The sequence below is a fragment of the Macaca nemestrina genome, chromosome 14, assembly GCF_043159975.1.
Source record: "Macaca nemestrina isolate mMacNem1 chromosome 14, mMacNem.hap1, whole genome shotgun sequence".
Taxonomy (NCBI): domain Eukaryota; kingdom Metazoa; phylum Chordata; class Mammalia; order Primates; family Cercopithecidae; genus Macaca; species Macaca nemestrina.
In genome coordinates this window covers 79,611,318-79,638,623 of record NC_092138.1, presented here as the reverse complement: position 1 = coordinate 79,638,623, position 27,306 = coordinate 79,611,318, and the positions used below count along the sequence as shown (strand labels likewise).

Here is a 27,306-nt window from a genome sequence, read left to right as displayed (position 1 = left end):
TTGCTTGATCTAGGAGGCGGAGGCTGCATTGAGCCCAGATTGTGCCACTGGACTCCAGCCTGGGCAACAGAATGAGAGTCTGTAGACTCAAAGAAAAAAAAAACCTATATTGTTTGAGAATTGTTAATGTCATGAAAAGCCAAAAATAAAGTTAAAAAATTTAATACCATGTGGAACATGGTATACCAGATTGAAAGAGACTCAAGAAATAGGACAACCAGGCCAGATGCAGTGGCTCACACCGCTAATCCCAGCATTTTGGGAGGCTGAGGTGGGCAAATAACCTGAGGTCAGGAGTTTGAGAGCAGCCTGGCCAACATGGTAAAACCCCATCTCTACTAAAAATACCCAAAAAATTAGCCAGATGTGGTGGCAGGCACCCGTAATCCCAGCTACTCGGGAGGCTGAGGCAGGAGAATCGCTTGAACCTGGGAGGCGGAGGTTGCAGTGAGCCGAGATCATGCCATTGGATTCCAGCCTGGGCAACAGAGTGAGACTCTGTCTCAAAGGAAAAGAAAAAAAAAGGAAAAGAAATAGGACAACCAAATGCATGGCATGAGTCTGGGATAGATTTCTGGATTGGGGATGGGAGGAATCTAAAAAGAATATTTCTGAAACAATTGGGGAAATTTGAACGTGGACCATATGTTAAATAATATATCAATGTTAAATTTGGTTTAACCAGTTTAATAATGATACTTCGATAACCAGTGATACAATGATAGCCAGTCATAACCAGTGACACTTTTGTTCTGTAGAAGAATGTCCTTTAAAGATGACCGGTCATGATGTCTGCCACTTATTTGCAAGCAGTTCAGCCAAAACAGAGGGAGAGAGGAAGTGGCTGTAGCAAAATATTAACAACTGGTGAATCTAGATGAAGGACATATGGTTGTTAATTGTACCAGCATTTCAATTTTGTGTAGGTTTATACATTTTTAAAATACAAAGTTGGGAAAAAATTATTTGGGACGCCAATATAGAGTTGCAACGTGTTATTTTGTAAGTACAAATATGAAAATAACAATTGCTGTTATCTGCTGTCACCAGCATTTCATAAAATAAATTATAATGTTTGAAAAATTTTCCCAATTGTCTTATAATTTTCTTAAATTTCTTTAGGTATAATTTATATATGATGAGGATGTACATCTAAGTAGCCACATATACCTCTAAATAGACAGGTTGATTTTTCCATATACTCACACCCATGTAACCACTACCCATATCAAGATATAGAATATTTTTGTTATTCTAGGAGGCTTCTCCCTGCCTCCTCTCAGACCCCACTGCCTGCTGATATTCTAACTGTAGTCACTTTTCATTAGTTTTGCCTGTTTCTTTTTTTTTTTTTTTTTTTTTTTTTTGAGATGGAGTCTCGCTCTGTCGCCCAGGCTGGAGTGCAGTGGCGCGATCTCGGCTCACTGCAAGCTCCGCCTCCCGGGTTCACGCCATTCTCCTGCCTCAGCCTCCCGAGTAGCTGGGACTACAGGCGCCCACAACCGCGCCCGGCTAATTTTTTGTATTTTTAGTAGAGACGGGGTTTCACCGTGGTCTCGATCTCCTGACCTTGTGATCCGCCCGCCTCGGCCTCCCAAAGTGCTGGGATTACAGGCGTGAGCCACCGCGCCCGGCAGTTTTGCCTGTTTCTGAACTTCATGTAAAAGAAATCATATGGTAGGTACATACTCATATAGTCAGCCCTCTTTGCTCAACAGTGTGTCTCTGTGTGATTCATCCATGTTGTTGGATGTTTTACTTTGTTCATGGGTCATTCTTTCATTGTTGTCTAATCTTCCATTACATGAATATATTGCAGTCACATTTAATCATTGTAGGACTAATAGATATTTGGGTAGTTTGCAGTTTATGTCTGTTACAATTCAAGTTGCTATACTTTCTTTTTAAAAAAAAATTCTTATTTTGCCATGAACGTTTTTGTACATGTCTTTTGGTGGACATGCGCATAGTACTTACTGTAGTTGGACATATACCTAAAAGTGGAATGTCTGGTTATACATCTGGTTTTAAGTTTAGGTGGATACTTAAAAACAGTTTTCTATGTCGTGTGCCAGAAATTACATTTTAACAACAAAAAAGTAAGAAGGACAGTCTCAGAATAAAAAGTAGAAGATTTTTAACTTTCCATAAACTATATGCATTTACCTTGTTATCTGCAATTGGAAAACACTAGTTTTCCTGCCACTGGATATTCTTGTATAATCAAGGAGTCATTGACAAGTTGTTTCTGACAATGCATTTAATGAAAATATTTTATGCTTTTATGTAAAATTCTTTAACAACATATGATTCTGTTTAATTTTGTTTTCAGTGTTATATTTTGTGAAAAGAGACGTGGTCCTTTAACTCGGGACAAATGCAGTACAGTCTCTGAGTTAGAGCCGGTTAGGGGGCCATTTTAGCCAATGCATGATCCTTACTTGATGGCAGGGGAAAATCAGTTTTTCCAAAAGAATAAAAGGAGAGATGCCTCGGTGATTTTGATAAGGGCCTTCCCAATTTGGTAGTGGTGACACTATGATATCCTTTTCTGCCTTTGCCTCTTAAAGACAAGTGCTCAGGGCCGGGCGCGGTGGCTCAAGCCTGTAATCCCAGCACTTTGGGAGGCCGAGACGGGCGGATCATGAGTTCAGGAGATCGAGACCATCCTGGCTAACACGGTGAAACCCCGTCTCTACTAAAATACAAAAAAAAAAAAAATTAGCCGGGCGAGGTGGCGGGCGCCTGTAGTCCCAGCTACTCGGGAGGCTGAGGCAGGAGAATGGCGTGAACCCGGGAGGCGGGGCTTGCAGTGAGCTGAGATCCGGCCACTGCACTCCAGCTTGGGCAACAGAGCTAGACTCCGTCTCAAAAAAAAAAAAAAAAAAAAAAAGACAAGTGCTCAGGTACCTGAGATGCCAGTGTGCTCAAAAGCAACAGAATGCACTTGCTAACTTGAGGCTGTGTTCCATGGGCTTGCCAAACACAAAGAAAAAAGAGAATTGATCAATATTTTGCTGTTATTTTGAGTAAAACTTAATGATTTCAAGTTACTAAAGCAAGAGTTAGTTTTTAAGGCGAAACAAAAGCAACTTAAATGAATTCTTTTAGAGGTAATAAACCTTTTTAACCCTCTCTCTTTCTAAAAGTACAAAATGCTTATGTGGTATGGCGGAGTAGAAAAAGATAATGTGAGGACCCATGTATATAGCCTTTGTCTTTCAAAGTTACTCATGCACGTAGTTTAAAGAGTCAAATTTCTACAAAACTCAGTGAAAAATAAGGGCTTTGCCTTCTCCCTCTTCCTTTTTCTAAGAGGAACCACTTTTTGACCCTAATTATTTTGGTATTTACCTCCATATCTTGAAATGACATGCTTATTTCTGATTTGGTCATGTATAGGCATCATCTAATAACTTCCCACTTGGAAGGTTAGAAGTTAGCTTTCACTACCCATTCCCCTGGAACAAACTGTGATACTGGTTAGATCAGTATTCAGGTTTTACATTATTATGACTTTAAATTATATTCATATTTGAGCCTTGTCATATATTCTAATATTTCTTTACCCCTACGACTTTTGCTTTCTCTTGAGTTAGTAAAGATACTGGTTTTTATTTGCTTTGCTTTCCATGTACTTATAACTAATCCCATCTCAAGCTCCGCACCAGGCACTCGCCTCTCCACTTGGTATGTTCAGTTGCACCAGGCATAGTTGGTCTTCTGAACAAGACTCTACTGAGTATCTTGGTCTGCCCCATTGGAGTGCTGTCCTTTTGGCTTGCTGTTCAGCTATCACCTTGGGTATTCCCTCAACTCTCCCTTGCGTTGGAATCCTTATTTCTTATATCCTATATAATTTTCTTTCTTGATTTATTCCTTTTTGGTGGAGCACATCGTCTTGTAGATTTTCAGGAAAATATGCATAGGAGGTAAATTTTGAGGGACGATGCATGTCTGAAAAAGCTTTTCCTAATGTCATACTTAATCCGATAGCTTTCCTATGTAGAGAATTCTATGCTTGACATTTTTTCTTTAACATTTCTTTATTCATTGTTTTCTAGCTTCTAGGATTGTTGTTAAAAGTCAAGCAATTTTTATTCTTGATTCTTGTTAATTTAACTGTTTGAAGACATATAAGATCTTTTTGTTTATCTGTGTTTTTTGTCCTGATGGGCACTTGCTAAGACCTTTAAAAGTGAAAACTTATGTTCTGGTGTTCTGACATTTTTCTTGAGTTGTTTCATTATTTCCTTTTCTTCTTTCAGAAATTTATTTTATTTTGACCTTGACCCTCATGGACTGGGCATTTCACATTTTAAATACTTTCTTTTTTCACTTGTGTCTTTTTGGCTCCATTTTCTGGGTGATTTCTTCAACTTTATCTTGTAGCTTTACTATAGCACTTTCCATTTCTACTTGCACATGTTTTTCAGTCTCCTTTATTGAGGTGTTATTTCCTTAGAATAAAATGTGCCTTTTTAGCCTAGAGGTTTATGTTTTGTATGACATGTAACAAATTACACGTTTAGCAGCTTACTATACATTTACGACACAGCTTCTATGGGTCAGGAGTTCAAGCAAAACTTGGTTGGTTCCTCTGCTTAGGACCTGACAATCTGCAGTCACAGTTGGGGTTTCATCTGTGGATTGGAGTCCTCTTTCAAGCGGTCCTGTTGTTGGCATAATTCATTTCTTTGTAGTTGTGTAACTGAGACTCATGGCTCCTAGAGGCTGCCTCTCTTCATAGGCAGCTGATAATCTGGGTTTTTGCTTCTTTAAGGCCAGCAGGAGAGTATTTTTCTAACTTCAGTCTCTGACCCCTAGACTTTTTAAAAGAAGAGCTCACCTGATTAGACCTAGCCCACCCAGCATAATTTCTCTTTTTTAAGTCAGCTAATGAGGGACATTTATGACATCTATAAAATCCATCCACCTTTGCCATACATGTTGAGCATCCCAAATCCCAAGTTGGAAACTCTACAGAATCAGAAACTTTTTGAATGCCAACATGATACTCAAAGGAAGTGTTTGTTGGAGCATTTTGTATTTTTTTTTTTTTTTTTTTTTGAGACAGAGTCTCACTCTGTCACCCAGGCTGGAGTGCAGTGGCACGATCTCGGCTCACTGCAACCTCTGCCTCCCAGATTCAAATGATTCTCCTGCCTCAGCTTCCTGAGTAGCGGGGACTTACAGGTGCATGCCGCAACGCCTGGCTAATTTTTGTATTTTTAGTAGAAACAGGGTTTCGCCATGTTGTCCAGGCTGGTCTCCAACTCCTGACCTCAGGTGATCTGCCCTCCTTAACCTCCCAAAGTGCTGGGATTACAGGCATGAGCCACTGCACTCGGCCAGCATTTTTGATTTTGGATTCTTGGATTTGGGGTTAGTATAATGTAAATATTCCCAAATGCAAAAAAGATGTGAATCACTTCTGTTCCCAAGCATTTCAGATAAGGGACACTAACCTGTATTAACAGAACCACAATATCGGGTATTGAAGATGTTTGGCTGTTGGCTCATGTTAAGAATGAGATATGGCCGGGCGCAGTGGCTCACGCCTGTAATCCCAGCACTTCGGGAGGCCGCAGTGGGTGAGTCACCTGAGGTCAGGAGTTCAAGACCAGCCTGGCCAACATGGTGAAACCCCGTCTATACTAAAAATACAAAATTAGTCAGGCATGGTGGCATGCACCTGTAGTCCCCACTACTCGGGAAGCTGAGGCAGGAGAATCATTTGAATCTGGGAACCAGAGGTTGCAGTGAGCCGAGATTGTGCCACTGTACTCCAGCCTGGGTGACAGAGCGAGACTCTGTCCCAAAAAGAAAAGAGACTCAGAAGCTGTGGTGGATTATGATATGTGTTACCATAATATAATGTGGCAGGGCCACTGCTTTGTCCAGCCCTTAATGTCAGTGATTTTGGTCCCCTTTTTGGGCTCGTGTAGTCCTCAAAGAAAGAGCTTCTAATCTGGCTAGAGACTAAAAGCCTGGCTGCCAGCCTCCCGGGAGCCAGGAGGAGGAAAGGGTCTGGACGGCCTTCAAGATGTAAACATCCACTTAATCTCCCAGTGTTGGGATGGATGCCCACTCTCATTTCTGCCTGTTGTGCACTAGTTCAGAGACTTTTTTTTTTTTTTTTTTACCTCCGGAGGGGAAAAACCTCTAGTTTTCTGCCAAGGAGGGGAGAGGGTGGAGTCAGCTGCTTGGCTGGGTGGGAGGTGGGGTGAGGCTATCAGAGGGTGTTGTCTTACTGCTCTTTAAGGAAACTGTAGAGCAGTCCTGTGTTTTCCCCCACCTCCGACTCTACTTCCAGAGTTACTTGATGTCACCAGTTCCTAAGCCTGGGGGATTTCTCCGAATAAATCAAAATGTTTCCTGGCCTTTCTCACTACTGGTTTAAGATTCAGCTTTTTAGGGTCTTGTGTTAGTCTGTTTTTCATTGCTATAAAGGAATTCCTGAGGCTAGAAAATTTAAAGAAAATAAGTTTATTTTGGCTCATGGCTCTTCAGACTGTACAAGAAGTATACTGCCAGCACCTGCTTCTGGTGAGGCCCCAGGAAACTTCCAGTCATGGTGGAAGGCAAAGGGGAAGCAGGTGTGTCACACGGAGAGAGAGGAAGCAAGAGAGATGACAGGCTGTTCTAAACAAACTGCTTTTACCTGAAGGAATAGAGCAAAAACTCATTTATCTTTATTGGGGGGAGGGCACCAAGCCATTAATGAGGGATCTGCTCCCATGGCGCAGACACCTCCCACTAGGCCTCACCTTCAACATTAGGGATCACATTTTAACATGAGATTTGCATGGGACAGACAGCCAAACTCTATCACATATGCCAGATCATAGCAGTCCCACCCGCTTTCCACCTTCTTAGTATTTGTTGCTTTTGCCTCTTAGTTCTTTTTTTTTTCTTTCATGGCCTTTGCTGTCCGTGGTGCAGCCACACTGGCTTTCCATCAGGCCTCAGATACACTAGGTGCCATTGAAACTCTGGGCCTTTGTGCTTGCTGGTTTCTCTATGTGGATAATCCTTCATCTGGATAATCCCCCCATCTTTCCTTCTTAAGGAACTCCTAACTATTCAGATCTCAGTTCGAATGTCAGTTCCTCAGAGAAGCGTTTCCTACCCCCAAGATTAGGTTATGGCCTCCTTGCCAGTTTAATGTGTTTATAGTTTGTACCTTGTACTTATTTTTTTTGGAGTACAGTTTTCATTTATATACTTGATTATTTTTCTCTCTCCCCCATCCCAACTTGACTATAGTTGCTGTTACTGCCAGGGCCAAGTCTGTTTTAATTACTGATGTCAACCTCTGTCAACAGTATTTTGTACTCAGAATGCTCAATTCCTAGTGGAAGAAATGAATGGGTTGTGAGGGAATAGTAGCTACAGAAGCATGAGCTCTGAAAGGGCTTGGCTTTTTCTAGGAATTTGTATATTGTTACAGTGTGACAATACAGGATAGACGGTTGCATTTTATTAAACAGACATACCTCTTAATTCCATACCGCAAAAAAACTTGTTGGACTACTATCTTCACACAGATGAATGCCCATTCTCCTAAGGAAAGATTGTAGGAAGGAAGACCTTCTCTGCTGCTCACTGTTGATAGTGAGAATGTAGTGGATACAGCACAGCTTTGGGCTGCCAACTATTTTGGCCTCTACTGAATAATCAGAACCTTTCACTTCCTTTGTTCTCTATTAATAGTGGGCTTGTTTAGGGAGATGGGATGGTAGGGAAAGGCAAAAACATCCCTGTAATCATGCATACTTTCTTGATTTTTGGACAGGATAATCAGACTTGCTTTGATAGACTTCTTTCACTTCTACTAAAAATTGAGCAGCAGTCTGTGAATATTAAAGCCCAGAAAATCCTGTAAGGAGTATATCCCAGGAAGTCTTTGGGGGATGCTATTCTCCATATTATAGTTTTCCTTTGCCCTCTGTTACACCTTGACAGTGTTGAAGGTGACAACTGGAATGTGGTCCTTTAGGAACTCAGCTTTATGTTTCTCTAGGGAAGATTTAGTAACTTGTGGCTGTTTTTGTACTCGCTTTCTTAATCTGAGGTTTATATCTTTCATAACTAAATACCCAAAGTATAATCAAAAATGAGTATCTGCTGGGCATAATGGCTTATGCCTGTAATCCCAGCACTTTGGTAGCCCAAGGCAGGCGATCGTTTGAGTCCAGGAGTTCAAGACCAGCCTGAGCAACGTGGTGAAACCCCATCTCTGGGTCTCTGTAAAGTGAGGCATAAAGATACGCGCCATAAACCATCCCCACTTCTGCAGATCTTTACGCTAACCCTAAGAATTTCAGTTGGGGTGCACTTGCTGTCTGTCATTCCACTTTAGAAGATTGAGAAAAGAGAGTAAACTGGGGTTAGAAAGGGAATACATTTGATTTACTTTCTGTTACTTGAAAATTTCCTGAATCTGTTCATCCTCTTTACTCCCAGCGGTGTGACCCACTGCCAGGATTGCTTCAGCAGCCTCTTTACTGGTGCCTGCCTCGAGTTTGGCCCCCCTCTAGTCTGTTCTTCATAGCACCCTCTCTCTGATGTTTCTGAAACATAAATATTCTACTCTGCTGCTGCTTAAAATTCCCACAGTGGCTTCCCGTGGCCTTCAAGATAAAGCTGACATATTAATTTGTCCTGTCAGACTTCTCTTCTCATGCCTTTTTTCTGTCCACTTCTCCAGATTCATCTCTGTGCTGTGTGCCTTGCATTTCATTTTTCAACCTTATTAAACTTGTTTTAGTTACCAGAAGGCAGTGTCATCTTTGCAGTGTTGTCCCCTCTGTAAAGAATACCACTTCCCTCCCAGCCAAGTCCAATATCATGGTCATACAAAGTACCCTTTTTGTGAGAAATATTACTGAAACTGAACTAGGTAAGAAGTCCTTGTTGTGTCCCTGTGGTATCTTATACTTCTGTTGAAACTTAATACATGTTTTATAGATGTGTGTTTAATTCATTGTTTTTTCCCATCAGTTGGTAAACTTTTTGAAAGTGGGAGCTATATCTAACTTGACCACTGTTTTGCTATTCGTAACGTGGTGTTTGGTGCATAGAAAGTGCTAGATGAAGATTTAGTGAAGTTGTGAATTAGTGAAACCAAAAGCAGATTAGATAAAAAGGATTTTTCAATACAACCTTGAGGCTGATAAAAGAGGATGGGACATAGTAAACCCTAGCCTTAGAACTTTATTCCAAATTTGTTGGAAGGGAGGGGATATGTATAATAGTGGTTGCATGTGGTCTGTCACAGGATTGTATGCTGGCACTGGTGTAGGAAATATACAGTCAGTGCTGGGGAGCCAGCTAAGTAAGTTAAATTAGTCAGTTATAACTTTCAGGCATCCATAACTTATTCTGCACGTCTAGGAAGCTGGAAGTCAACAAGTCTTCCGTTGTTAAATCATAAAAGATTTAAACATTTACATGGAGGGAAGAGGGTAGGGGGTGAAATGAATTTGTAAAGATCTCATTGAAACTTTGAGGTAAGCAGATCCCAAAATATTTTCAAAGAGCAAGGAATAGTGAGAGACTACACTGCACAATCCCTGTTGCTCTGAAAGGAGGTGTAAAATGTTAACAGTCCTGTAGTCCCCCAGTTACCTGTGGTCCCGTTCTGCATTGCTTATTCTTAGATGAGAAATTCTATAACCATGATTCCTTGCAGCATAATAATCCTTAGAATTTGTGAAAGAATACTGTATTTAAATGGTTTAGGTAGGATGTTAAAACATTTTCAGAAAATAGTATCAATGCAGTGTTTATTTTTAACGCAGAGAGTTATAGTTTTGTGAACTTTGCTTATTAGTTAGAGCTGTGCCTCTGTAATAAGCCAAAAACCAAATAATTTCTGCATCTCTAGACTATAGATACTGTTTTCCTGGAGATAGAGATTTGTTCAAGATCAGTGTTACTTCAGTAGGGTTCTATACACACACACACCTCCCGCTCCATCACCCTAATACCCTACATACCTAGAGAGAACATTGAGATGAAAGACTCTTAGTAACTGATTTCTAAGCTTGCTTCAAGTTGTTGGTTTTCTTTGTTTTCCTGAGTCGTTTTGGAGGCTTTCTTGGCCTGGAGACAAAATTTAATAGTAGGTAGGAATTTCAAGGTTACAGCTAAGCTTACTTGTCAACAGAGAGCAGTGACTAGACTAACCACAGCCTTAATCTTATTTAATGTGTCTTTGCCCTGAGGCAGAAATCTTCATTCATAATTTAGAGGAAATGAATAGTTAATAGATATAAAATTGTAGGTATCTGAGAAATTTGAAAAGATGTCAGAGAACCCCGTTGGGTACTAGAAAATGCTTTGTAGTATTAGCCAGTTTTTGACTATTGCTTGCAAAGATTTTCCAGGGCTTTTCAGAATTAAGTGCTACCTGAAATTCATATTGTCTGAGACAGCAGCCAGCTTGGCCTGTAGACAAATGTAAAAACACAAACTTGGGTGAGACTGAAAAATAGCTATCTAGAGCTATAGTGCTGACAGGAGTGTGAAGGTGATTTTTTTTCTCCCCAGACATTTTCTCATGTCTGGAGTCATTTTGATTGTCATTCTAGTTGGATAGAGGCTGGGGATGCTACACAACATCTTATAATGTAGAACAATGTCAAGATTGAGAAACACTGGTTATAGATAGATAGATAAATAGATATTAATGCATATAAACATACATGTGTGTATACAAATCTTCACTTTCGGACTTGTTTTCAGAACATAAAAATCTTTAAGAAAAGAAAATTCATTTCAATTATTAGATCAGCCAGCATCTTTAAAAATGGTTGGTGTATTCTTGTCACACATAAACCCTCTCAAAGCCTCAGGATCCATAGCCAGGAGACTCACAGTTTTTCAAAGTAGAGCTGTGCTAGTAGAGGTGTGCTTCAGAGATCCAGAGGCTTAGGGCACCATCCTTGAAAGAGCCTTGAGATAAGTGAACATCCTTGAAGGTAATTTCTTTTCTGTGACATTTTACCTGTTCCCCTCTTAACACTGAAGTATTTTCCTCATTGAGTGCTGCAAGGTTAGTCTTTAATTGAACTCTGCCTTGCCTGTGGGCCTCCTAAATATTTGTATGAATTGAGAGTCAGGAGAGAAAAGGAGTAAGGGAGGGGGCATGATTGTGGAATTACATTTGAAGTTCAGATTGTTTGTTTTGTAAGTTTTTAGGTGATTGTACCTAATGAAAGCTTTTTGTTATCTTTAGTTTCTACTACTGTGAGCTGTTTCTTAAGTTTATGGAACACTTACTTTATATTGTACTTCATTTTATTCCTTCTTCCCTCCCTCCCTCCCTCCCTTCCTTCTTTTTTTTTTGTGGGGGATGGTGGTGGTGGTGCAGGGTCTCATTTTGTTGCCCAGGGTGGACTGGAGTGGCATGACCTAGACTCACTGCAGCTTCAACCTCTTGGGCTCAGGTGATCCTCCCACCTTAGCCTCCCAAGTGGATGGGACTGTAGGCATGTGCCACTATGCCTGGCTAATTTTTAAATTTTTTTTTTTTGTAGAGATGTCTCACTGTTGCCCAGGCTGGTCTTGAGCTCCTGGCTCAAGCAGTTCTACCTCAGCCTCTTAAAGTGCTAGGATTACAGGTGTGAGCCACCATGCCTGGCCTTTAGCTCTATTTCTAATGAAAAAGTTGAGTAATTTGTTGACAATAACCAAGAGTTATTAGTATGAAATAAACTTAGCTTTATTTGACTATGATTTAAAAAATCTGCCAGGCACGGTGGCTCACACCTGTAATCCTAGAACTTTGGGGGAAGCTGAGGTGGAGTTACTTGAAACTAGGAGTCTGAGATCAGCCTGGGTGACATAGAGAAACCCTATCTCTACTAAAAAATTTGAAAAAAAAAAATTAGGCATAGCTCAGTCTCAGCTACCTGGGAGGCTGAGGTGAGATGATCACTTGAGCCCAAAGCTTCTTGAGCCCAGGAGCTGTGATCACACCACTGCACTCCAACCTGGGTGACGGAGTGAAACCCTGTCTTTAAAAAACAAGTGTTTTTATCTATCTATCTCTCTATCTATCTATCTATCTATCTATCTATCTATCTATCTATCTATGAAGAAACAACATAGTATATGTGTATGTGTGTATAAAGAAAAAATATAGTGATATTGCAAAGTAATATAACTTTTAACATCATTTACATAATTATAAATTTAATATAAATTATATAACTTTATATTATATAATTAATATAACTTTTATTATAATATTAAAATTATTTGGGGCCAGACATGATGGCTCATGTCTGTAATCCTAGCACTTTGGGAGGCCAAGGTGGGTAGATCACTTGAGCTCAGGAGTTCAAGACCAGCCTGGGCAACATGGTGAAACCCTGTCTATACAAAAAAGTACAAAAATTAGCCAGGTGTGGTGTCATGTTCCCTGTAGTCCCAGCTACTCAAGAGGCTGAGGTGGGAGGATGGCTTGAGCCCAGAGGCAGAGGTTGCAGTGAGCCGAGATAGCACCAGTACACTCCAGCCTGGGCAGCAGAGTGAGACCTTGTCTCAAAAAAACAAAACAAAAAAACAAAAACAAACTGTAAAGGCAAATATTTTTCTGTATTTCTAATATGTGGACTTACTGTAAAGGAGCAGCAATATAACTTCTATCTGAAAGGATGGTAATAGACTGTGCTTTATATCTGTATCACTTAAGGTAGTTTAGGCTGTACATAACCAAAAACTAAACAAAAAACCCATCATCAACAAGACTCAAAGTAACAGTGACTTAACCTAGTAGTTTATTTCTTGCTTGTGTAAAAGAAGGTAGGCCATCCAGGGCTTGAATGACTGTTGCATAAACATCTGGTCCCAGCCTCTCTTCATCCTGATATACTGTCAGCCTTGGTGCGAGGCCTTTTTGTCTTATATGGATGCTTGAGCTTATGTTCATTGATAAATTCTGACCTGGCCATTTGGCTGCCAGCATAGATGTGAATTTAACCAGGTGATTTATCCCAGCTCAGACATGTAAATTATGTAGCAAAAGCAAGCTAGCTACTACAGTCCTGAGGTAGACATTTCATGTATGCAGCAGCCAGGCATGGTGCTCAGCCACCATCATCCAGCCCAGATATTACCTGCCAATAACATTGTTTGCTTAGCTTGTTTAATGTGTGTCAGAAACAGTAGAAGTACAAGGTCACTTGATTGAAAGACCTACCCCATTTTTCCTGCACTGAACCACATCCCTTAGAGCTTGGACTCTGTTAGATTACAATTTCTATTTTGTAATAAAATGTATCCACTTAGCATTTCATCTTTGATCTCTTAGTGTTTTTTCTCTTTAACATCAATCATCATATCCACTTGGAGCCAGTAACAAGGTGGAAGAGCTGAAGAAGATTGCTCTTCTCTTTTAAGGAACTGCCCAGAAGTTGCACGTCTACTTAAATCTCATTGACCAAAGTATAGTCACATGGTCATGTGTAGTTTCAAGGGAAATAGTCCTTTGGACAATGGATCCAGCAAAAAAATGGAGTTCTTGTTGATAAAGAAAGAGCAACAACTAGCAGACTTTGAAACAATACTCAATGAAAATCTTAAGAAAAAATAGTGACTGTATAATCTTATTAGGGCTCCAAAAGATTGTAAAACTAGGATACTGTTTTATGGTAATCAACTGATCATTCCGTCTTTTTTTCTTTTAGGACTTTCCGTGACATTTCTGAAGATCTGAAATCTTCAGTAGGTTGATATGGTTTCCTCTGCAGTGATTTTTCTAGGAAGTTCAAATTTGACAGTAAGTTAAGCTCAGCTGTGGCCTTCTGCCCTTTCAGCTGTGCCTAGCAAGCAGAACCCAGGAAAGAAGCAGAAACCTCCTGGCCTTACATACAGAATGCCTGGACAAGAGAGAACTTGCTGCGGGATGCTTTGTATTTTAAAACACAGCTTGAGAGTTCAGAATTGGTAGTTTGCTCACTTAACTGTTGTTAAGATGGCTTGAAAAGTTTCATTTTATACACTGGTACCCTGGCTTGAAATTTTTCCACTTTGGTTATCTATATTACTATATTATATATTTATAAAGTTATTTTAAGAACTCTAAACTACCTGCTGTTAAAAGAATATATGGTGTAATTTTTTCCTGGTTTAAGAAATCTGTTGTTAAACTTTTCTAAGACAGTCACTTTTCAAGGAAGAGGGCTTTCACTTTTGAGTGTGTAGTTGAGTGAGCAGGAAAAATGAATCTTCTACGCTTCTCCCACAATGTATTATACGTTCTTTAAGAAAGAATAAATCATAAGTATAAGGGTGGGGTGGCTTATTTGATGTTCAGTTTTGTGTTGTATCCTTGGAAGATACAAAGATTGAAGCTCTTCCTCCTCTTCCTTTTCTCTTAACGCTCCTTTACACTATTGCCAAATTATAAAACTTGGCTGACCACGTTGAAGTGAAATACTTATTAAGCTGCTATGAATGGTAACAGTATGATAAAATTCATGCTGTTGTTAGGTTTTCTCCTTCCAAGTGTTTGAAGTGAAAAATCTCAGGTGTAGCAATACTTTGATTTGTTAAATGTATCCGTTTCATTATTTGGAACTCTGCCAATAAGTTAGTTTTCAGCAGAATTTTATATTTATGTAGTATTTTCCCATCTTTTAGCACAGTGCCTTGCACATGACTCTAAATGAATGCTTGTTGAATTGAATTGCAACTTTAAAAATATCTCAGATATCACAATAACCAGCATAGTGCTTTACATTTTTACAAAGTCCTTTTGCACATACTATTTCACAAGTACATCACATCAGCTTTCATATAGCTTTATATTATTTTACATCAGTTTTACACTGATGGAGAAGCTAAAGTTCAGAAAAGTGACCAACTCAAAGTTGTAAAGTTTAGTAGGATTTGGCCTCAGATCTTTGACTCCGTTGTCTGCAGATTCTGCTGTACTAGTGTTCCTTCTAAATACTGTATGCAGTTTTCCCAGTGTTACGAGACAGGTGTTGCTATCCATTTGTTGTGAATGAAGACTTGTCCTATAGTATATGACAGGGCTGAGAGTGGACTGTAGTTCTTAGCTGAACCCTTTCTACTGTTTAAAACAGTCATCAGGCCTATCCTCTGCTCCCAGGAGAATGTGAAAAAGAACAGGGTTCTCTGCCAGGCTGTAGATGGTGGCTCACATCTGTAATCCCAGCACTTTGGAAGGCCGAGGTGGGTGGATTGCTTGAGCCTAGGGGTTTGAGATCAGCCTAGGCAACATGGCAAAACCCCATCTCTACAAAAAATAAAAAAAATTACCTGGGCATGGTAGTGTGCCTATAGTCCGAGCTACTCAGGAGGCTGATGTATGAGGATCACCTGAGCCCAGGAGGTTGAGGCTGCAGTGAGCCAAGATGGCACCACTGCACTCCAGCCTGGCTGAGAGAGTGAGACACTGTCCCAAGGAAAAAAAAAAGTGGGGGTAGTTCTTAAGTGTTGAAGATTTCCTTTTTGGAAAGTATTTAAAGGTAGAAATATTAATAATTTGTCCTAAAACATCTCCCTAAGAAGTTACTGATAATTATGATCAGCTTAAATTTATTCGTACACTGCTGAAGAAAAATGTTATTTAGAAAAGGCCACCATGAGATCTTCTGTTTGTATGGAGTAGGCTGCATACAGATCTCTTTATTTCTATTATGAATGCTTTAGCGATTATAATCAGCTATTTCACTGAGTATTAGATTTGGTCACTAAGTAACTCATGCTCTTCTTTAGTCAATCATTCATTCATTCACTAAAACATTTCTTGAGAGTTTGCTAAACTCTAGGCTCCATGCCAGGCACTGTACAGCGTGATGGAGATCACTCATAAGAAGGCCTCTTGGCCGGGCGTGGTGGCTCAAGCCTGTAATCCCAGCACTTTGGGAGGCCGAGACGGGCGGATCACGAGGTCAGGAGATCGAGACCATCCTGGCTAACACGGTGAAACCCTGTCTCTACTAAAAAATACAAAATAACTAGCCGGGCGAGGTGGCGGGCGCCTGTAGTCCCAGCTACTCGGGAGGCTAAGGCAGGAGAATGGTGTAAACACGGGAGGCGGAGCTTGCAGTGAGCTGAGATCCGGCCACTGCACCCCAGCCTAGGCGACAGAGCAAGACTCCGTCTCAAAAAAAAAAAAAGCCTCTTGCTCTTAGCCAGATAATAAGTAATATAAAATTTAATTTTTTTGCATTAAAAGGCTAAAAAATCATTGATTTTTGTTCATTATGCACTGGTTAGTGTATAGCTGTAATTAGTACATATTCATCAGAGACAAATATATACAATGAGTTACTATACATATACAAAGTGATTTTAGCTGTATAAAGTGATATTGCAAAAAACTAGAGCTAATGTTTCTTGCTGGGATAATTATTAGCATAAATATAAGGTTCTTAGAGGTCTTTAAGATAATAGTTTAGAGCTACCAAAATTAGCAGCAGTGATGTAATATCACCCTGAAATACCAGGAGCAGAGGTGCCCCAGAGTGCTTCACAGCCATGATCAGGAAACTTGAACTGCCCCATTGCTACAGCAACAGCAGAAGGACTAGGAAGGTCCGCCAGCTGGGTAGGTCTTCTTGGAACCCTCCAAACCAGAAAGAAGCATCCCAGCACGATTCCTCAGATGCAATGAGGAAAGTTTACAGAATTTGAACAGGGCAACAGAGATCAAGTGGTATGAAAAGGTAGGAGTTTTAAGCTCAAGTCTCAAAGATAACCTGCCTTTACAATCTCAGTCAGAATTTGACCCAGAAAGAGGAAGTTTCTTCGGAAACAGACGGTACATTGATGAAGTAGAAGTCACTTCAGTAAAAACTGAGTACAGAAATTGGTCATAATATCTTGCATTTTATAGATTTATTAAAGATTAGTTTCAAGTTCACATTCGCTATTCAGTTGTAAACCGAATGGATGGGAAGGGAGAAAATACAAGCTCTCCACACAGGTATGCTCCTCTCTTTTCTGAGAGAGAAGAAGGCATAGGATTTTCAGCATAAATTCCATGATATGTGAGTGCTGTTTGAGTTCTGAAGTGTTCCTATCAATGTCGGTTCCTGCAAGTGATCTCTGTAAGACCACCGTACGTGCTGGTCTTAGTTATTGTTAAAATTGCAAGGTTTCTTCACACCCTCTTTGATAAGAAGTGCTTAGCTGGCAGAGCTTTCCCTTGACTTCTGAGACTAGTGTGGGTTGACCCATGACAGTGGGAAGAAATCCAACATGTTAGATGGAGACCCTGTAAGTAAACAAACTCTGTAGCCTTTGAGCTGCTTATTACAGTTAAAGGGCTATTAAATGGCTTGCAGAGGAGATCTTCTGGCTCACCTTGATCTTCACATGAACTCATTGTGACCTATCCGGATTTCCTAGGCCCTGTAGTTTCCATTTGGGTTATATGAGTGCCTCAGGAATGTGTCACTACTGGGCAAGAAATACTCAGAAATTCAGGCTGTGAGGGGTTAGATTAGAGGAAAGTAATTTAGGTGAGCTATCCAGAGCTTTCAACCTCAGGGTTTATAGGAAAAAAAAACCCAAAAACAAAAACCTTTAGGACTTCTCATACTCTAACCCTGACCTTGCAGTTTCCTCAGAGGGGCCTCCTAAGACCCTTACAAGAATATTACACTAGGACTTTGAATGTGCATTTCACAGTGGAAATTGCCTCTGGCTAGCATTACTTCCAAATGCTAGTTCCAGCTAAAAACGAGTACTTTTTATTAGTTTCTTGTCTTTCAACATTCTGCCATCAAAATATATTCATTTTATTAACTTACTGATTATTGGGAACCTGCAAAAAAACACACATGCTATCTGCAGCCACTGGTTATTTTTGATAGTTCAAGAGAATTATAAATCAAGTTGTTCTGTCTGCTAGAGTCAGAAATTCTGTGCTAGAATGGGACTTCTAAAATTAGGTAGTCCTGTCACTTTCTAGAGAAAGACACAAGTTTATAGGTTTAAGTGACTTGTCTGACATACACATACAGCCAGTTAGTAACAGAATTCAGAGTAGAATAGAGTTTTTTTTTTTCTGTCCGTTGTTCTACCTCTCTTTCCTTTTCTTCATGGTCAAGCAGCTTTTGGCAAAATGTATTCCTTATAGCAGTAGTTCCAAGAGATGTTAATAGATGTAAGAGAAAAAAGTATGTGTGTGTTGGGGGTGGGGGATTGCATGGTCAATTAAAATGAAGGAATGCTGAGTTTGTTTCCTGTCTGTAGGACTTCTAAGAGTTTTGAACATGCTATTACACATTGTGAATTTATAAGAGGGGACAAACACTGTTTGACCTTAGACTGCACTCCCCTTCTTTATTCCTCAGAGCATCTCAAAGGACTACAGGGTCCTTTGGGAAACATGGCCCTTGATCAAGTTTACAGCTGTTTGAGAAGACATCCCTAATGGAAATACTGAATGACAGATCTATTACTGTGGTACCATGTAGTGTGTAATAAATCTTGAAGTCTAGAAAGCAAGCATATTTGCTGTTTAGAGCTATACTTAAGGTATAGAGATTCTTTTCCACCTATGGTGTGTAAAATCAGTATTTGTGTTTAATTTTGCAGGTTTTTCAAGGATTAACTAATGTGCAAATACAGTGGTGATATATTGATACTACATTTTAATAATGCTTTTGTATGGCACTTTATAGTTTTCAGACACCTTTTGTAACAGCCCTGTGAGACAGTACTATCCTTGTTGTAAAGTTGGGGGGGCTCTGGAGGCTCTGAAAAGTTTTTGGTGATATTCCCCTAAGTTTATACCACAAAATGATGGAGCCAGAATTTAGTTGCAGAACTTCTGACTCCAAGTCCAGAGTTCTTTACTAGACACCTGGTTTCTTACTAGCTTTTTGCTAGGTTTTTATTTAACAGTGAAAAGTATGGAAGCAAATCCCGATCATTTTGGCTTATTATCAAATACCATTTCTTTTTTATTGCAGAGACCCAGCAGATGTCACTCTCATTGTAGCCATCCCAAAGAAAACCCTTTGCAGTGCCACTTATTTAGGTAACTGAAGTGTATTTCCAGTGCAATTTAATTTTGAACTAAGATTTGATATAGAGTTGTAATTGGCTTACATGACTCTTTGAAAATATATCATCCCCGGGTTCTCAGGCGAAGGAGGCAATTCAAAAGTAAAAAAGAATATTCGAATACAGTAAATACTCTCTGTTCTCACACAAATGCTGTTTCTTAGCTTTAACTTGCTTTGACAACCTACTGATGTAACTTCTTTGTTAATGTGAAATATTTATATTTTGAAATAAAATTACTAGTGTTGAATGAATCAGGTGGTAAACTTAATCTCCTGTGTGTTGAAAAACTTGATCTTTTGTGAAGCCAAACTTCCATGAATCCATCCTTAGGCCTTCTGTCTTGCCATTTCCTCCGGCACCATTTTGTACACTGAATTCTTATGAAATACTGTCAACTTCATAAGGGAAGGTGTGTCTGGGGAGTGGACACTGGGTGCCTTATAGAGGTCAAGGGCCCTCAGTGCACAGGGGAAGGTGGCCTGGTGATAGGTAAGGAAGTGGTGAGATGGTTGGCTGAGAAGTAAGAATTGGAAGAAAAAGTTGGTTTAAGGACCTGTCCTTTTTGAATGAAGAAAAAGAAGCTGAAGCTTGGCTATCTTCAATATCAAAGACATCTGCGCAGCACTGGTAGGTGGATGAAGCTGAAGCGACAGGTTGAAGCACCGTGAAGCACCTTTCAGCGGTGCTTGGGAAAGAGCTTTCTGATGCCTCAGGTTGATGTTACCCAGCTCATCAATCTGGTCTTATGGAAGAAGAAATGATCCAGGCCAAGGTGTCCGAGTGGACTGGCAAGCCTCAGATTCTTTTTTACTCTGATAGGTTCTCACTGGCAGATATGGTAGTTGACAAAACATTTTTTCATGCTTCTCAGTCTGTTGCTTAAGTCTCCTCGCCACCCTGGCGAGATGGTGCCTGGAACCCTTGGAAGGGGTCTGAGACGAGATAGGGGCGGGGCTGTGCGGGGGCGGGACCTGGCTTAGGGGGCGGGGCTGCAGGGAGCCCACCCTAGGCTGTACTGCGGGGGTGGGGCCATACGGGGACGGCGGCGGGGACGCAGGGTTGGGGGCGGGGCCTCGGGCGGCGCGGGTGTCCTGTCGCCACCGCCGCGGGCGGTGGACTGACTGGCGGCGGGCTAGCGGTGGCGCGGAGTCCCGGCTGCGGGATAGCCCGAGGGCCATGGCCGCCTCTCCCGGACCCGCCGGCGTTGGCGGCGCCGGAGCAGTCTACGGCTCCGGCCCTTTGGGCTTTGCCCTCGACTCGGGACTGGAGATCAAAACTCGCTCGGTGGAGCAGACGCTGCTCCCGCTGGTTTCTCAGGTAAAGTGGCGCCCGGCGCTGCCCCTCTTCTCCCTCCCACCGCGGCCCGCGATGGCGGCCGCCGCTCGCACGACCGGACGAGAGGCAGTCGCTGCCCCACTTTCCGCGCCCGCACTGCGGCTTTGTTGTCCGACCGCCTGTGTGGGGCTCCGGGACGGTCCTCGGCCCGGGCGGCGAGAGACTGGACAGTCTAAACTCCGGCGGCAGGGTTGAGTGGACTCGGCAGCAGGGGAGGCTGCGGGGCGCGGGTGCCGGCCCGGGCCTTTACCGCCAGTACCTGCCTCGGGTCTGCGGCTCCCAGGGGCCCCCGGCCGGGCGAGCCGCCCTCCGCGGGGCTAGTGGTCGAGCCCAGCTCCAGAGGGAGAGAGGACCCCCGCGGGGCCCCCTCTGGCACTTAGGGCTCTCCTCGTTAACCGACTCTGTCACCAGTTCGCAGCCCGGTCCCGAGCCCGGCTCCTCCGCCTGGGATATTCCTCCCGGCCTCCCCGCCTAGCATGCGCTCCCCGATCCTTTGTCCCACCCCGCTGTGGGTCAGTTCGCCGAGCTCCCATTCATCCCAGCCACCCTGCCCCTTCCCCTGAACTTGCTGCTGCTCACTTCTGCCCGCTTCTGTCTGGCCTCGTGGAAAAGTGACGTGGAGACTGTCCGACAGTTAATCCAGATGCACACCGTTTTGCCCAGTCCCGTTTGGGATGTGTGCGTTACTGTATTTGCCAATCAGCTAACCGACGCCCTGAGTTTTAGGAAAGTTTTTGTTTCTCCGAGCTGGGTTATATGCAGCTTCAGGGCTAGAATTCCTCACTTAGGTCTGTGGTAGGATGCCAACCACTGTGGGGAGTGAATTCTGTGCCTTCGGGAGCGCGTTGGCGATGTGTGACTCACATCTAGGTTGTAACCGCTTCGTGACTCACACTAGGATTACCAAGATTTTAGAGATAGAAGAAATCTTAAAGATTATCCAACTTTAAAAATTCTTTCTTGTAGCATCCTTAACACCTGGCCGCCAGTACCTTGCTTAAACATGTTCAGTGAAGGGGAGCCTGTAGCTGTTGCATAGAATTCTCAATGCTATTATCTCTTCTCCAGCCCAGCCCTGCAAATATTTGAAAACAGCAGTCACACATGTCACTGGATTCCTGTTATGCTGGTTAAATAAACATCCCTATTTTCTTCACCTTCGCATGGCTAACACAGCAGTGATGAATATACCTGACACTCTCCCCCTCTTTTCCTGTGTCTCATAGAGGCTCTGACCAGTGGGAAGGGGCGCTGGGATCCCTCAGTAATGTCAGATCCACCCCTCCTCCCCATCTCCACTAGCACAAACACAACCAAAATGAGAAATATTGGAGCAGTTTTAAGAGGCATTAATTCTCATTCTAATTAATTTTCATAACAATCATGTGAGGTAGGTATATATTCTCGTGGTTCGGGCGAGGAAACTGAGGAATAGTGAGGTTAAATAATGTGTCATTAGGGCTTTCAATAAGTGCCAAACTGGGATTTGAATCCAGGTACCCTGACTCCAGACGGTTCTCTTTGCTACACCGTATGCTGTGTCCTCTCTAGAGATTAGAAGCAGTAATGAGGTCCTTAGAAAAAGATAGTACACAGTGGAAAAACAAGCTAGAAAGTCATAATCTGGAGAAATGGCAACTTTTCACAGTATCACTGCTAAAAATGTATCAGTCTTACAGTTCTGCATTGTGTAATTCTGGGGTAAAAGAAGCCAGCGAAGAGTAGGAAAGCAGAGGAAGAAAAGTATAAATCACTGCTGTTAGAGGTCAATGCCAAAGGGGAAGAATGCCTGCCTTTTTTTTTTTTTTTTTTTCCCCCTGTTAAAGCCTTGTTCAGGGTCACAGCTGAGGTTTTGCATCCCACACATTGTGTATCTACAGCTACGTCTCTACCACAACACCATAACTGATATTCTTCATAATTGGCTGTCCTTAACAAGAAAAAGTTAAAATCAAGAAGTGTATTAAGCATGGCCAGAATACTCGGTTAACAAAGCAGGGAAGTACAATTTAGAATGATTTTAAAGTTTCAGTGTTAGGCGATTAAAACAGCAGTTCTCCAGAAAACTCATATGTCCAAAAATCTCATTCTCTGAGAATGCTGTATTATTACCCAACTCATGTTTCACCTTCTCATCCACAAGGATATTTTAAGCATTTTAAGCATGCATTTATTGTGTGCTTATTTGTTGCTGTTTTTTGAGGGGCTTATATTCTAGTTCGTAGATAGGTCATGTATAGAAGAGCACATGCAAAATGTCAAATGAACATCATCAATGGTACATATTCTAAAGGCTCAGAGAAGGCATGAATGAGTCAGCAGCAATGTCATGGAGGAGGCAGGGTTTTGAGGTAAACAAGTAGGACTGGCACTATACAGTTTAACGTAGATAGTTTCTATTCTGGTATCATCTAGCTTCTTCTGACTTGCCAAGTGAAAAGTCCTGGGTTACTGGCCTTATTCTAAGAATGCAAGATTATATCAATATTAGAAAAATGTGTACAGTTTTTTTGCATTCACAAATTAGAAAAGATATATTTTCATAACAATGATGCAGAAAAAGCATTCAACTAAATTCAACTTCTAATAATGATAAGAAGCACTTAGGAAACTAGTATTAGGAAAAAATGTCCTTAACCTGATAGAGTATCTACAGAAAACTTTTAGTTAACATCATAGCCACAGTCAAATTTAAAATAAACATTTCCTTTAAAGCCAGAAACCAGAGTGATATGCCTGCTATCACAGATTCTATTCAACACTGCACTGGAAATTCTAGCCAGTGTAATAAGACAAGGAGAAGAAATAAAAGGAATAAATATAGGAAAGGAAAAACCAAAAATCTCAATGTGATATAATAACCTACATAGAAAACTCAAAAGAGTCTACAAGTAAATTATAAAAATTAGGAGTGTTGGCAAGTTCACTGAATGTAGGACACTAAAATCAATTGCATTTTTCTACGTTGATAACAAACAAGGCACAGGCGCTCTGGCTGCTGCCTGTAATCCCAGCTACTCTAGTCTCAGCTATTCAGGAGGCTAAAAAATGGGAGGATGGCTTGAGCCCAGCAGCGCAGGGCTGCAGTTAGCTATGATCATGCCACTGTGCTCCAGCCTGGCCAACAAGGACCCTATCTTTAAAAAATAATTTAAAAATAATAAAAAATACATAGAAAAAGTAATTATTAAAAAATCCAGTTATATTAACAATAACAGCAAAATATGAGCTTCCTAAGAATATATCACTTTTGCTATATATATACAGAGATAGAGATCTTTCTCTATACATACATAGCAAAAGTGGTCAAACTTCATGGAGAAAATTTAAAAATTTTTCTGAAAGCCAACATGGTTCTAAATAAATGGGAGAAGAGTACTGTGTTCGAACCTAGGTTGACGTATTATAGACATATCAATTATCCCTTTTGATCAATTTAATGCAATTTCCATGAAAATTTCAGCAAGATTTTTCAGCAGAACTTGATAAAAGTAATTCTGAAGTTTATATGAAAGCACAAAGGGCCAAGATTAGGCAGAAGAGAAACAAGGTGGATGGACTTGCTTTGCCAGATTTCAAGACTCATTATAAAACTATAGTAATTAAGACAATATGGGTATCAGAACAGGGCTGAAAAACGTAGACCTATGAAACAGAATAGAAAACCCTAGAACAGATCCACACATATATGGAAACTTGGTAAATGACAATTGGCATTGCTGGTCGGTGGGGAAAGGAAGAACTTAAAAAAAATTAAGCTGGGACAATTGGATATCTAAATAGAAATATATGAAATTGGATCTCTGTCTTATACCAGTAAAAACATCAATTTCAGATGGATTAAAGACAATGTGAAAGGAAAAGCTCACAACACTTTTAGGAAAAAAAAATAGGGCAATATCTTTTTTTTTTTTTTTTTTTTTTTTTTTTTTTTTTGAGACGGAGTCTTGCTCTGTTGCCTGGGCTGGAGTGCAGTGGCCGGATCTCAGCTCACTGCAAGCTCCGCCTCCCAGGTTTACGCCATTCTCCTGCCTCAGCCTCCCGTGTAGCTGGGATGGGCAATATCTTCATTACCTTATGCTGGGAAAGGATTCGTTAGTATACCTCGAGTACAAACCTTAAGAAAAAAAATGGATAAATTTGACCTCTTTAAAATGAAGAACCTAGGCCAGGCGCAGTGGCTCACATCTGTAATCCCAGCACTTTGGGAGGCTGAGGTGGGTGGATCCCTTGAGTCCAGGATTTTGAGACCAGCCTGGGCAACATAGTAAAACCCAGTTTCTGCAAAATATACAAAAAATTAGCTGGGTGTGATGGTGTGCACCTGTGGTCCCAGCTACTCTGGAGGCTGAGGTGGGAGGATTGCTTGAGCTGGGGAGGTTAAGCCTGCTGTGAGCTGTGATCACAACACTGCATGAACCTCTGTTCATCAAAATGAAATAAGTCGTTAAGTGGGAGAATATGATTCCAACACAAATAACCAACAAATGATTTGTAGTACCTAGAATAAATAAAATACTCCAATGAATAAAAATAAAAAGATTAGCCATTAAAAATCAGTTAAAAAATAATTTCACAGAAGAGGAAACAGATAAAAGATCTAAATAAATGGGAGAAGCGTACTGTGTTCGAGCCTAGGTTGACATATTATAGACATATCAGTTATCCCTATTGATCAATTTAATGCAATTTCCATGAAAATTTCAGCAAGATTTTTCAGTAGAACTTGATAAAAGTAATTCTGAAGTTTATATGAAAGCACAAAGGGCCAAGATTAGGCAGAAGAGAAACAAGGTGGATGGACTTGCTTTGCCATCCAGGCACCCTGCATCAAGCCCGGCTAATTTTTTTTGTTTGTTTGTATTTTTGTAGAGATGGGGTTTCACCATGTTGGCCAGGCTGGTCTTGAACTCCTGACCTCAGGAGATCCACCAGCCTTGCCCTCCCAAAGTGCTGGGATTACAGGTGTGAGCCACCACGCCCGGCTAATGGGTACAATTACTATTTCCATTTTCACAGGTGAGAACACAGAGTCGCAGAAAGGTTATATAACTTGCCACGTGGTCACATGGCAGAGCCAGAATTCAAACCCAGGCAGAATGATGTCCATGCCCTTAACTGCTGGGATATGCGTTGGTGTTTTGCACTTCTTGACACCCTTTGTTAGAACAGCTAAAAGATGTTCAACTTCATTAGAAATCAATGAACTACAAGCTAAAAAAATCCACAGTGAAATTAAGTGTTGGTGAGGGATGTGGACATGGTAGGAATATCCTTGTTACAACCATATTGAAAATGATTTGGTGTAATCTATTATAATTGAAGGTGGGCATTACCTGTGGCCCAGCAATTCAATTCAACTCCTAAGTCAGTACCCCTAGAGAAACCCCTGCACGCCTATTAGAAAAATGGATTGGGGCCGGGAGTGGTGGCTCACGCCTGTAATCCCAGCACTTTGGGAGGCTGAGGTGGGTGGATCACCTGAGGTCAGGAGTTCGAGACCAGCCTGGCCAACATGGTGAAACCCTGTCTCTACTAAAAATACAAAAATTAGCCGCGTGTGGTGGCGCATGCCTGTAATCCCAGCTACTTGGGAGGCTGGGGCAGGAGAATCGCTTGAACCTGGGAGTCTGAGGTTGCAGCGAGCTGAGATCATGCCACTGCACTCCAGCCTGGGCAACACAGTGAGACTGTATCTCAAAAAAAAAAAAAGAAAAGAAAAGAAAAATGGGTTGGAATGTGGGTAGCATTTTTACTTCTGATGGCCCCAAACTGGACTTCCCAAATGTCTTTTAACAGTAGTATGTGTACATAAATTGTGCTATGTTCATATAATGATATACTCTGTCACTGAAATGAATAAACTACAACTATAATTATCAATGGGGATGAATCTCAAAAACATAATGTTGAATGAAAAAAATGAAGATTCAAAACCAGATAAAACTAAACCAAATATCATTTAGGGTATACTGTGTGTGTAGTAGTTATAATAAGGGAGTGATGAACACAAAATTGAGACAATGGTTTCTTTGGGGACAAGGGAGTGATAGGGACCAGGAGTAGCCACAGAGTACAGGGGCTGTCAGAGATACTGACATTGTTCTCTTAAGCTTGGTGGTGGCTGCACAGGTCTTTCTTTCATTTCTGTAAACTGCACACATATATGTTATATATACTCATATGTTTTATATTTTATAATTCAGACAGTTTCTTGAAAAGCCCTGGGCTAAGAACCAAGCATATTTTATGCAGAGCAACTCCCCACCTCCTTTAATAATCACTTTATTCTTCCTGTCAGAACTCCCACTCCCAGTCTTATAATGCTTTTATCCAAGGAAGGGAAGAAGGATATTTGCCACAGAGCTCCACCCTGATGTGGAATGTTATTCTAATCTTTTCCTGTCTATGATAGATTTCCTTTATTCACTATTTGTACAGACCCCTTATATTTCTAAGGTAGCCTACCTCATTTTCCCATTACTCTCTGCATTGTCCTGGAAGCTTTTCAGGATTCTTGTTGCAGTAAGTTGTGGATGAAGAGAGTAGATAAGGTACTCTCTCTGCTCTTTGCTGATTTGTATAGGTGAATATATGCGTGGTTTTTTTATGTTTGTTTTTGTTTTTTTTTTTGTGATGGAGTCTCACTCTGTCACCCAGGCTGGAGTGCAATGGCGGGATCTCGGCTCACTGCAACCTCTGCCTCCTGGGTTCAAGCAATTCTCCTGCCTCTGCCTCCCAAGTAGTTGGGATTACAGGCACCCATGCACCCTGCATCAAGCCCGGTTAATTTTTTTGTTTGTTTGTATTTTTGTAGAGATGGGGTTTCACCATGTTGGCCAGGCTGGTCTTGAACTCCTGACCTCAGGTGATCCACCAGCCTTAGCCTCCCAAACTCCTGGGATT

General features: G+C 41.2%; 2 protein-coding genes and 1 long non-coding RNA gene across 5 annotated transcripts in view; 2 read left to right on the top strand and 1 right to left on the bottom strand.

Annotated features, from left to right (window-relative positions):
- LOC105481049 (transmembrane protein 245) overlaps positions 1-14,688 on the top strand; it is a 102,399-nt gene extending 87,711 nt beyond the window's left edge. The window contains exon 18 of one of the 2 annotated variants that reach the window (XM_011740297.3): positions 13,701-14,688. The gene's annotated coding sequence lies outside the window, so the exon portion shown is untranslated. Of the gene's footprint in view, positions 1-758; positions 1,056-13,700 lie in introns of those variants that run through there. The other variant, XM_071078116.1, reaches the window with a different exon arrangement.
- LOC139358191 (uncharacterized) lies at positions 739-21,372 on the bottom strand. The gene is made up of 3 exons (XR_011612778.1): positions 20,980-21,372; positions 10,005-10,110; positions 739-873 (listed from the first exon to the last, which is right to left on the bottom strand). It is a non-coding gene; the product is annotated as an uncharacterized lncRNA (long non-coding RNA).
- The window catches only part of LOC105481107 (catenin alpha like 1), a 72,525-nt gene continuing 65,390 nt past the window's right edge, over positions 20,172-27,306 (top strand). The window contains exon 1 of one of the 2 annotated variants that reach the window (XR_011612777.1): positions 20,172-20,382. Coding sequence is in view for 1 of the 2 variants with exons in the window: in XM_071078117.1 (XP_070934218.1) it covers positions 20,242-20,382 (141 nt within the window). In the remaining variant the exon portion in view is untranslated. The remainder of the gene's footprint in view (positions 20,383-27,306) is intronic. The other variant, XM_071078117.1, reaches the window with a different exon arrangement.